At 31.8% G+C, this 12,887-nt stretch overlaps 1 protein-coding gene across 5 annotated transcripts in view; it reads left to right on the top strand.

Moving 5' to 3' along the window:
* Positions 1 to 12,887, top strand: part of CACNA2D1 (calcium voltage-gated channel auxiliary subunit alpha2delta 1) — a 495,461-nt gene that overhangs the window by 434,941 nt on the left and 47,633 nt on the right. For 2 of the 5 annotated variants that reach the window (XM_042916580.1, XM_042916568.1), the window contains exons 19-21: positions 7,439 to 7,495; positions 8,828 to 8,899; positions 11,117 to 11,178. In XM_042916580.1, coding sequence (XP_042772514.1) covers positions 7,439 to 7,495; positions 8,828 to 8,899; positions 11,117 to 11,178 — 191 coding nt within the window. Of the gene's footprint in view, positions 1 to 5,170; positions 5,268 to 7,423; positions 7,496 to 8,827; positions 8,900 to 11,116; positions 11,179 to 12,887 lie in introns of those variants that run through there. The other 3 variants (XM_042916577.1, XM_042916560.1, XR_006196625.1) reach the window with 2 other exon arrangements.

Here is a 12,887-nt window from a genome sequence, read left to right as displayed (position 1 = left end):
AATTCTGTAAAATTAATGGTTAATGCTCTTAATAGATTTGTCATCTTTAAATTCATTATATAGCACTAAATATAAAGGAACATTAGGTCTGTAATGTTAATACATGACAAGACCACAGTTTATAATATATGAAAGTGTGAAATCACTATTCATTTTCTCTTACCAATTTAGTTGTCCCATATTCCTATGGAATATTTAACCAATATTCACAACTCAAAGACAGCCATTATTGCCCCATGCCTGAGTTCACACATCCCCTTGGGATTTTGATTAAGGCTATAAGGTAGTGAGGAGATTGCCCCAGATGGGTGTGAAACTGATAAATAAAAGTAATGTTCTTCTATGCACAGATCATATTTTCCATCACCCTTTTTTCTAGTAATTATCTCTCTTTTTCATCTCCCAAAGTGCTTTTTTCTTTGTACTTTTGAGCATGCTTAAAAAAATAGGAATGAAATTCAATAAGTACAACTCCATGGGATGAGCTTCAGAACTGGGAGGTGTTTATTAATCAGGGAGTTATCAGAAAGTGACAAAATCACATAGATGAACTTGTTGTTCTAATCTCTATGCTAAGATATGAAATATTTTCCTAAATGTCTTATCCAGCTTCTTTCACTTTCCATTAGTGCTTCACAGGTAGGATGAAATATATTTATCCGGAAATAAAAACTGGCAAAATCATATTACATAATTGTAAGTTATGAGCATCTTCAAGTTGTTGCTTAACTTTGGAGATAACACTGAAGATACTTTAACCCATGCTAGAGGGAAATACATCCAGATTTAGTCATACTATCTTCTTTCCCTCGGTCACGAATAGTTAATGTTAGTGATATCTTTGGACATACACAAGTATATTCATAAACACACATACATTTAATGTTGAGTCATTTAAATACTTTTCAAATCAATGATAATTAAGAACCATTGATATTGAATGCAAAAATGTACTAAGTGGTTGTAAGAAATGTGATGATTTTAAAAGTTCGCTTGGGAATTTATTTCCATATAAACTCCATCATGATCTAAATATCAGCTAATCAAATGTAGCTGCCTCTCATTCTGCACTATATTTAAAGTGGTTATTTTATTATAAAAATGGTATAGACATTTCTCCCCATTATCATTAGTCTATCACAGGCCTTTATAAATATGTCCTGTTAAGTTCCTCTTAATAGAGTTATTTATGATTAGCCTAATATTCTCTGATTTTGTCACAGTTGAAAATTTGTATCTTTTTAAATATTTTTAAGATTTTTTTAAAAATTTGCAATGCCATTGTTTGGTTTTTGTATATCCAATATATTTTAATTTACATTCCCACAACTGAAGTGATTTAAAAGCAGTAACAATGTAATGTGTTGAAAGGTGTGAAGGATCCCCATTTTTATGATTGTAGGTCTTAACTCCTTCTCCAAAAGGAAGTAAAATATATCACAGACAAAATAATAAAGAAGAATAATGAGAATAATGTACATACAATGTATATAAATCTATCATTTAAAGGCAATAATTTGAAAAAGGTTTTCCCCCTTTTATACATTCTTCTGATAAGCACTATTTACATAGAAAAATTTTACTACTATTTGATGTTAACATCTATTTGTCTCAGATTTGGAATAATTTATTAACACTCATATAATTACAACAAAAATATAAATTCTATAGAAAGCATTATTACAGCCCAGGTGATTTTTTTTTTTTAGGACTATGTTAACTTTTCATATTTTTACATAGGAAATTATTAGAAGCAAGTGTGCAACAAAGATATTTAGAAAATACTATTTTACATAGTAAATACATAGAAAATACTATTTTACAAAACCATTAAAATACATTTGAACAATTGATGTGTTCTTTTCTCTGAAATTTATGCTTGTGAATTAAATATGCTTGTGAATTCTCATCATTAGATTAAACATTATTTGTGTTTTGTGGGTGATGGTGCATGCTTTGCAGGTAGACCAAAGAACTGCATAAAAGGATGATAGAGTGTAAGACATCTTGTTTGTTTTAGAAATTCACAAGTACAAAGGACAGATATGGTAACCACTAGTATACTAACAAAATTATTCTCAGTGCTTTCATCAGAAATTTACCAGTAGAAATAAAGGAAGATAATGCTGTTCCATAATATCCCCCCCCTTTTTTTTAAATAAGGTCAAAGTCTAGTGTTATTGCAAGTATTCTTTGTTGAATGCCTTGTGTTTTCTTCCTGAAATTATAATCTTAAGTTATTTCAGTACAATTTTGTAGTTTGTAGAAGGCAGTATGAGTATCCTTCAAAAAGGCTAGAATCTCAGGAAATAAAGTAGGTATAAACCTTTTACATATCTAATTTTCTAAGCAATCATTGCTAATCTCCTCATGTCTCCACCATGACCACATTTGACAAGTACTGGATAATGTATCCTGCTTTATTCCAAAATGCATTTTACATTTCTTACTTTTTGTTTCATAAGAATAACCAGATTGGGTACACTTCTAAGATACTTTATTTTGGTCAATCTTAATAAATATTTATTGTATAGGAAGTTGTGCATAATCCACACTTTAGAAGTCAATATTTAAAATAAATCTACAGTGTTAGGATTAAATTCTCCTTTAGTTCCACAGATACAACATTTGGTAACACTTCAGAAAACAAAGCCACAAATTTTAAGGGTTTAATGTTGACACTTCTCAATATCTTATAATAATTATATTTTAACACATTTGAATCATGTAAATTCTAAAATCTGCAGGATTTTTTTTTTTTTTGAATCAGCATTAAAGTTGTCTGAGACAAAATACTTTTCTCACTTTCCAAATATGTACTTTTTTTAGGAAAAAAGGAAGATACTAAAATATGCTCCTAAACAATTTTTTGAATATTTTTACTAGCATAACATTTTTTATACACCACCAGTATTTTGAAACATTCATTTTATTTGTTGACATGTCATGAACTCTGTGATACCTGCTGCTGATCAAGGAAATATCTGATCAAAATTGATTGTAGGATAGAAGCCTTACCTGTATTGCAATGTAGCATGATGAATTACCACCTTTCTGTTGCTTCAGCCTATTGGTGTAGGTATACCAACAATTAATTTAAGAAAAAGGAGACCCAATGTTCAGGTAACTGTGAATGAAGTTAGCAGTGGCTTCAAATATGCTAAATCAGAGTTGAGATTAAGCTTCTCTTCCTAAAGCATCTGATTAATGCTGCCTTTCCTGACATCAAGCTTCCAGAGCATGAGTTGGAGATGAGCATCGTTTCTCAAACTGGAGCAAAAGCATTATTAATGATGGCAGGGGGTATGCATTTGCTAACTTAAGATTGCTAGCAAATTATGTAATGTCGTTAATCAGAACAACTATAATGAGATGGCTTCTAAAAGTAAATTTGTTATTAAAATTGTGAAATTAGTGTCCAATCCATGTTTTCCTAACAAGTGCTTGTAAAATTAACTTCAAAGTGGAAATAAAAAGACAGTTCTGGTGTGATAGTTTCTGTAAACCATACATTGCAGGCCAAAATTTCTTTGAATTTCTAAAGTGTATCTTTGGATTAGAGGTTAGAGAAACTTCCCTTAAGCTAATTAAAAATGCCCAGAATTGCAAATAAATATTGTAAATTGTTATTGCCTGACAAGTTCATTACAAAATCTTTTTGCTTTATCAACAAAATTTAAATGTTATTTTATGTGTACATATTTCTATAATTACATTAAAAATAATCAGTAGAGAGGATACTTCCTACAGTTTAGTACAGTACAGTATGAGAATTGTTACAGTTACAGAATTTCAAAATTCCGAAGGAATTTCAGTATGATTTAATGTTTTATATGTAATCCTATCATTGCTCTAAAAAAAGTTAGTGGCATTATTATTATTATTATAGTGGCATAGTATGGCACTATCATACAGGTAGTATGATATTCAGAAGATATTATTAAACTATTTTACCCCATTCAACCCCATTTTACTTTAACTTCTTCATTGGAAAAGTAGGAGGATTGAATAATGGTTGTTGTTTTTTAATTTTTTTAATGTAGATTTATTTTTGAGAGAGAGACAGAGCATTAGCAGGAGAGGGTCAGAGAGAGAAAGGGAGACACAGAATCCGAAGCAGGTTCCAGGCTCCGAGCTGTCAGCAAAGAGCACTATGCGGGGCTCGATCCCATGAGCTTTGAGATCATGACTTGAGCCGAAGTCGGACACCCAACTGACAGAGCCACCCAGGCGCCCCTGAATAATTGTTTTTTAACCTACGTGATATATTCCCCTAGGAAATTAAATATATATATTGATCTACAGCTCCATCTCCTGAAAATTCTGAACTAATGTGACCAGGGATGGGACCCAAGTTAATGAATACTATTTCAAGCTTTCCAGGTTGTTCTAAAGTTGCAGAGCCACTGGATTAAAAGAAGCTTCAATTTTCTTCTAGCTCTAGAACTCTGTGCAATCTGAACTTCATGTTGTTGCATCAGTCTTCATATCTTTTATGACTCCTGTAGAGGTTAAAATGAAATTAGTGTCTTTTCTTGATTTATTAAATTGTCTCCTGTTACTCTCCTTGCATGCTTCTTTTTGTGTATTATCTTAAATTATACTTTTTGCATTCATGTATATCCTAGCAAATTTTCATTTTTACAGTACTTTCAAATGTTGCATGTAAATGTTATGATATAATTTGAAAATAAACAACCTGAAAAATGGTTTGTTTTATTTTTACTTTCTTTCTAAGGAAACCTCAAATGGCAAACTAGCAACCATACAAGACTTTAGAATTTTAGGAATATTTTTTGAACTATGTAATATTTTTAATCAACCTAAGTACTAATTATTTCTATTTAAAATCTGTTTAAAGGCATTCTGCCTTTTAGTTCTATAAATGTTGTTGTCTTTATGTCAGCTGATACTAAAATTTTACACATGAAAAGTGTTATATATTTAAAATATCAAACAAAAGCATTAGGAATGAAGGGACTGGATTCCAGTTCTCAAAATTCACTTGGTTCTTTTTTATTATAAATTTCTGCTTTTGAATTTTTCAATCATTGTGCCTATGATGGGTCTTTTAAAAATGGTGAGCTAGATTGCCATTTAAAAAGTACAAGTTTTGCATTGACATTTTGCTTTTACGATTTCATTTTCTTCTCTGTGTCTTTATATGTTGGATTGGGACATGATCTTCATATTGCCAATTCTTCCCGATAATGCCTCCGCCATGCATGCTGTTTGGGTCTGGTCATGCTATGCATTATCCATTGCATGTAAGATAATATTCTTATTTATGTTTATATTTTATCATTTTGATTATGTTGACTTTGTTTTGCAGTGAGTATGTTGAATTTTTAATGCTCTTATGGTGTTTGTGTGAAGAGGATTTATTTCAGGGAACTTTAAAGAAGCAATTCTGAATTATATTGTCCAATTTAGAGTATCCTTTTGTTAGTGACATTCTTGATTCATTTTTTTAAACAAAGGATTAAAATTATTTTCAATATTGATTTTTATTTTATCTTTATGAAATATGTTACATTTCAAATGAATATTTGCTTCCGAGGCAACATATTGCTATCCAAACAATGGTCAGGATTATCACCTATTAAGCAGTCTAATAGTCATTTGTAATATTCCAGAGTCTTCTGATTCCAGATATCAAGCTTATGAGCAGTGAATATTTTTTAAATAAAAGCACGAGACACAGTTGAGATTATTTTTTTAATTTGCCTTTAAGAATATCAATTCATCAAAACCCATAGGAATCATAAACTGTCATCATTTAAATGGAGTTATATCTTGAAAGAAAGCATTTTTGTAATAATTATAAAATAAATACATGCCATATATAATGTCATTCAGCATTTGAAGTTAGTGTTTATTTAATTTATTTTAATTATTGTTATTATTTTGGGTAGTCAGTCCAAACAGTGTTTAATTAAAATAGTGATAATCTCGTTCAATCGGTGGTCCAAAAAAAATAAAAAATAAATAAAATAGTGATAATCTGAATGTATTTTGGAAGAGCCTGTGAATCTGAAATCACTAAAATTCCAGTGACCTTGCACTAATACAGCATAATTTGTATTTATTACTTCTATCTAATTACTTATCACATTTTGGTGGTATTTATTTTAGTCCAAATTAAAAATCCAGTTTCTAAAATCATTTAGTTGTAAAATTATCGACACCTATTATGATTTGATTATTCGAACAAACTTTGATAATCTATTATGGCACATTACATTCTTAGCATTGTTATAAAATAATCAGTGTATTTTTGTATCAAATAGTTAAATAAGTCTTCATTTTATGATTGAGAAAATTTTTAAATGTCCTATGAGGTAAACTTGCCAAACTAACAGTTTTATTTGACATAGTTATAGAAATAAAGAGTATGCCTTATTCCACAGTTAATTTTACTTATTCACACCAGCAAGAAGCAGCAGTAGGAGACATTAAAGCAGAAAACCTTATCTAGTGAACCCAAGGATTAATATTCTAGTTAGATTTTAATTACAATAGGTAATCTTTATTAAAGTCCTTATGACTTGACCACGTATTTTATCTTATAAAATTTACTTAATTTATTAAATTCAAATGTAAAATTTCTAAGATTCAAATATATAAAGCAAACTTGCATCTTTATGCATCTTAAGAAGAGTATGTTTAGAAGAGTTTTACTTAGCAAATTCAAAGTTAGGGGTTTTTTTGTTTTTGTTTTTTTTAAATGTTTATTTATTTTTGAAAGAGACAGAGACAGAATGTGAGTGGGTTAGGGGCAGAGAGAGAGGGAGACACAGAAGCAGAAGCAGGCTCCAGGCTCTGGGCTGTCAGCACAGAGCCCGACGCGGGGCTCGAACTCACGAGCTGTGAGATCATGACCTGAGCCGAAGTTGGACGCTCAACCAACTGAGCCACCCAGGCGCCCCCAAAGTTAGTTTTTAAAACATTTTCCCTCATTTCTTACTTTTTATAGAACACAAGTAAAGAAATGTGTTATCACTTAGATGTTACCTTTGTTTTATTGCCAAATATGTTATCCACGTGGCTTCATTTTGTTCCTTTCCCATCCTAATTAAAGGAAAAAAGTTTCAAGTAGATCTTTGATTGTCATATTCACACGGAACTTGTAATTATAAATGTAGTATCTAACATACCACTCGAAATGAGACTGTCTTCAGTTGGTGGCAAATTAAAATTTTCTTGCTTCACAGAAAGCTCAAGTCCCTACTCTATTATTATCTTAAAATACATGTATGCAAAACAATATATCTTTGTATAACTGTTTTGTCAGCCGTTTAATACACCTTAGGTAAGTAACTTCTATGTAATTATTTTTGTGTTTGAATATACATTGAACTGTTTACATACAACATCAGTTTTCAATGTCATATATGCTTAATTATTATTATTTTCTCTGTAGAACCCCAAATCTCAGGAGCCAGTAACTTTGGATTTCCTTGATGCAGAATTAGAGAATGACATTAAGGTGGAGGTGAGTGTGTGCCTGATCAGGTCAGATCCTGGGGTTCACTCATTCCACAGTATCTGTTGAGCAGCGTCATTGTGTTATCTTCTCTCCTAGATCCTGTCCACACAATGGTGAATGTTGTTTGTCTTTAAAATTTCTAGGGTTGGGCTCTCTTATACAAATGATCGTATGAAAAGGAATGAGTATTTTTAGTTGGGTGTGACATTAGTTTCTTTCTTTCTTATCCCATAGTTAGAGGTATTTTAAGTATTTCAATACAAATATAACTTACAAATTGCAATAAACAACGCAGAGATGGAGGACATTGCTACAGAGCTAAAAGAAAAGTTGGAGGGAATCTAACCATCCAGCCACCCAGTGAGCAATGTGAAGGGCAAAGCAGCCATGTTTGTCTTTGTATACTTAACCCAGAAACATTTCTATTTTATTTCAAAACTAAAACTGCATGCCATTTCCTCTGAGAGGGTCTTCCTTAATAATAACGATAACTAATAATAATATTTATTAAGTGTCAGTCATGGATTCTCAACAGCCTTTGAAATAGATACTATTATTATATTATCTTTATTTGTTGAACTGAGGGTAGATTTTAGGTCCAGAGAGGTTAAACAGCTTGTCTCATTAATCAGCCAGTAAGTAGCAGGACCAGCATTTGGATCCGGCTTTTGCACTTCAGAGCAAAGATTTTTAAGATTCTTTTATATGGATTAACTTCTCCTCTCATCTATGCAAAGACCACCATATTTCTTTGAGAATTTGTCATGGTGTGTTTTGATAGGCACTTGCTTTACGCGTTTTACACATTGACTCCCTCATTGTAGAACAATAGAATGTAATTATTCGTTATTATTACCCAAGACGAAGACATAGTGCTGGGATGTCTTAGGTGATTAATGAATGTTTGTTTTAAAGTGTTTTCAGGTGATAGAACAGGATCATGTAATAATAAAGAGCATGGTCCTTGGGACTCTGATGTCACTGAGTGACTTTAATAATATCATTTAACCTATTACATCTCACAATCAGTCTCATAAAGTAATCGACTATTCTTTCATTAGTTGTATTTTAAAAATTAAGGGGTGGCTGAAGATAATTAAGGATAGCTTTATTATTTTAAAATATGTAAAATGACTGTAACGTGGTAACTTAAAAGAATGTGGTAACTTTTTAAAAGAATATTCCCAGAGAAAACTACAACTACTGGTACAACCAGCCTATTTTTATTCAGTCTCTTGTAAAATAAGGTATAAACCTTTAAATATCGATACTTTAATAATCGTATTATGGTAGTCACTTGAATACGTGCAATAAAGTGATTCTTTCATCTTCCCTTAGATTCGAAATAAAATGATCGATGGAGAAAGTGGAGAAAAAACATTCAGAACTCTGGTTAAATCTCAAGATGAGGTAAAGATTAAGTCAGGCTTATTAAACAAAACGTATATGTACATAATTATATTGGTAGTTTGTCTTTTGTATTAAAGCAGTATTTATAAAACAGAGATGTCTCAAGTAAACATTTTTTAAGGTCTTTGCTGGAAGAGTATTTTTAATAATATTTTTAACTCTTTTTAATTTTTCTAAAGCATGTTGCTTTAAGTTTCTTGATGTTTTACATTAATAACTATATTCTTGAAAATTATATTTCATGTCTCCATTTTTTATCATCTTAGGAAATAGAACACAATTTAATGTTGTGCCATGTTCTTAGCCATTTCATCATGCAGAATTGAAGAAAATATGTAATAGCTGTGTTATATGATATCTACATGCAGATCTTCTAATTGTTGGGTTCCATATATTATTTTGTTTGGTGTTTTAGTTATTTACTTTTTTTTTTTTTTTTGGTGTATCTTCCATCACTATTTATGCATTTTATAATTGCCTTGCATTTAAATCTGAAACTAAATCAAGAGATAACCCAACTATACCCATAAATCACTGGTACAAATAAGTAATAAACTCATATTGTTTGATACTGATGTGGAGGAACTATGTATATGAGCAGTGTGTCTATCCATTATCAGTCACATGTGGAGTAAATACACAGACATTCACATATTTGAGTATTTAAAAAATATATGGAATCCAGAGGCTTTGGAGCCTGGAAATTTAAGTGTATGTATATAACTTACATCCTTTTCCTCACATTGTTATCCTTTTTAAATGTATACATTTCTTGAATTCCTCAGCAGATCTTTGTCTAGGGTGGAGCTAGGATCCAAATGGGATCATTCATTAGCAGGTGGCTTTTCTCACTTAATACTGTTAGGAGTCCCCAGTACCAGAAGACAGGAGGAGGTGTATATCGATTGCAGTCATTGTTGGAATGTCGATTCTCTTTACTTAGACTTTAGCCATACTCGTGACCCGCTTACTCCTCGAGGAAAGATGTAAACCATTCAACAATTGTGCCAACTCTTCCATGTTGGCACATGTCGTTCTGCCAACGAGAACTCTTTGACCTACACATTCTATCCTCAAGTTATACATTAATTTTGTTTGTTTTGAGTCACCTTGATATTTTCCTAGTTTGCCATATTTTTTATCACTAATATGAAATATGTGAACATTATTTTTTTTTAAGAATTTTACTAGCCTAAAAACCTCATAATTCCTGTTCTTCCTGCCTCTGTCCTCTACACACATACAGTAAATCATAGGAATATTTGATGTATGGAGACAACATGAATGGTTGTTACAAAATGAATCTGGCATTATACATTTACTTTATTCTCCCAAATTAAGTTTTAAGACTTAGATACTTTTATTTCATCAATAAATTATAGAAAATAATAGTATTTAGTCCAGCGGTCAGTTAAATTTGATAGTGATTTTAAAGTGATTAGTGTATTGCCGAACACCAAGTAACATTTCAGTGAATATTACTGTTCTGATGAGGATAATAAAGCTGGAGATAACTAAAACAAATGTAAAGATGCATAATAGCCATCACTATACCTAATGGAAGAAAGAATGATAATTTCTTTACTAGTATTCCATAGTGACCTATGAACGATTCTATATCCATCAAGTTATTTTGCTCTGTACTTCCTTTCCCTGGTGGATTTCATTTTTTTTTTCTAACCTTCAGTGGTACTAAGTAATTCGTCTCTTATGCTAAATACTGTAATAATGGCTTGATAAGAATGATAATATCCTAATCATACATTTGGATGTACAAACAGTACATTGCTGTCCTGATATTACCAGTTTCTTATAAATGCTGTCTACTATGGAAATATCTGAGGCTTCTTTAACATATCCTAGTCCTATTTTATTATTAAAATTGTATTTTAGAAAATGTTTCCAATGTTTTGAGGTTTATAATTCAGCATGAATTACTAATATTTTGCACTAAAAAGACTTTAAAAGTTATGATGCAGATGTTTATGTTTGTGCTAAAATTTTGCTTTACACACAGACACACACACACACACACACACACACACACACACACGCACACCCTTAACAGAACAAATAAATGTAGACTAGAGCAGACGTTTGTGAAGGAAGGTTTGGAATGACCACAGTATTTATAAATAGATTTTAGCGTTCTGCTTTTTATATGAACTCACATAGAATTTATAAGGTGATAACAACCATATCAAACTTTTTTTCTAGAGATACATTGACAAAGGGAACAGGACATATACATGGACTCCTGTGAATGGCACAGATTACAGGTAATTAACTGGATTTAAATATGCATCGTATACCAGAGTATTCAGTTCTGTGTCTTTCACCTATTTTTAGTAGCAATTTTCATAATAGATGAATATTAAGTCCTTGCATTTTCATAAACCATTTTCATTGTAATTAAAGCAGAAAAGTTATTTTTTCCAATGCAGAAATGTATTAAAATTAGAGCTTCTGATTTTTCAAAATGGAAAAGATGGAAAAAAGCTAGGAATATAAAATTTGGAAATGAACACATATGTGATATAAATCTATTTGATTTATTTGTATATATTGCTGTTAGCAGTAATACATGTTGACAAAATGCCCTAGTCATTTGTAGTCATCACTTCCGCTGATTTCCTCATTTAAATTCAGTTAGTTTACATTACTTACCTTTTGCAAATTAACCTAAAAATAAAACCACCTCAAAGTATGATCTGATATAAAATGCTCAGTTGGTAATTTACCTTCCCTAGTGACAAGTCTGTAATATCCCGATCACACCAATGGACTGAGCGTTGGAAAATTGGACAGGCTAATACCCTGTAGTGTCTTGAAAATTCTCCATTCTTCACTAGCTGAGCATTTCCTTCGCTTTCTTCGTGTAACTCTTCTCTGAGGTCATGGCTTTCCCTGTGGTCCTACATCCTACAAGCTTATAATCCTGAGGTTGTTATGGATATTTCCTTGTTACTCATTCTCTCTTCCTCTTCCCTAAAATCCCTCTCTCTGAATCTTACATCATCTTCCTCTCAGTCCTATAAGATTTCAATTCCTGGCTCACTGTACAGTCACATAGATCACGGTTTCTGATGCTATTTTTGACATACCCACACTTATGTAGAACAAAACAAAAATTATTTACTAAGTCAACTTTTAAGAAGGTTTTAAAATTCAAGCTTGAAGTTTTTATTAATAGATTTTACAGACATAAAATTAGTCTGTCAAATTACTGAAAAGTTTTCTAAATGTTTACTCTCAATTTCTCTACTTAACTGGTCCTGAGCTGGGAATAGTTTGCAAATGAGCCAGGTCTGTGGAGCACACTCTAATAGCGTTGAGATAGATGATTTTTTTAACACCTGATCCTTCAGTTTATCTCCTCTTCACTGTGTGGGAATGTGCTCTCTTCCTTTTTTCTTACACGAACAAATTTTAAGTTAGAAAAACTCTATCCCTGTAACCCTGACAATGAGTCAACAATGATGGCAGTCATAATCATACTTTGAGGGTATTTTAAATTGTCATTATAATTTGTTTAAATGTGTTTGTAAGAGTCTCACAAATGCCCCCTACACGCATACCCTTACCCTCCCACAAACCGTGATGGGACCGAACGTGGCCAGATTGATACCCCAATTCTGAGGATGTTGCTCCTTGTCCACAAACATTTATTCTCTTCCCATTTTACTCCAACTTAAATCTGGACTTCCAAGGCAGATATTCTCACCTCATGTTTCTATCCCAGACAGCCTGCCTGTCATGCCTCTCACCACCCTCCTCATGCAGTCACTGTTCTGTGGCCCCAGCTTGCCCACTTTGTCATGTTTTCCAAACGTTTGCTACCCAAATCTACGTCTTTGGGCCAGATTCGGTCTATTTTCATTATAAGTGCTTCCCTTGAATCGCTGTACAAATAAATTCACAAACAACAATGGAGAACAAAATATAACATCTATATAAAGAGGGGGAGAGGGAAATTGGCATGTTTTGA

The sequence above is a fragment of the Panthera leo genome, chromosome A2 (assembly GCF_018350215.1).
Source record: "Panthera leo isolate Ple1 chromosome A2, P.leo_Ple1_pat1.1, whole genome shotgun sequence".
In the NCBI taxonomy this organism is placed as follows: Eukaryota; Metazoa; Chordata; class Mammalia; order Carnivora; family Felidae; genus Panthera; species Panthera leo.
This window is presented reverse-complemented; position numbering and strand designations above follow the sequence as displayed.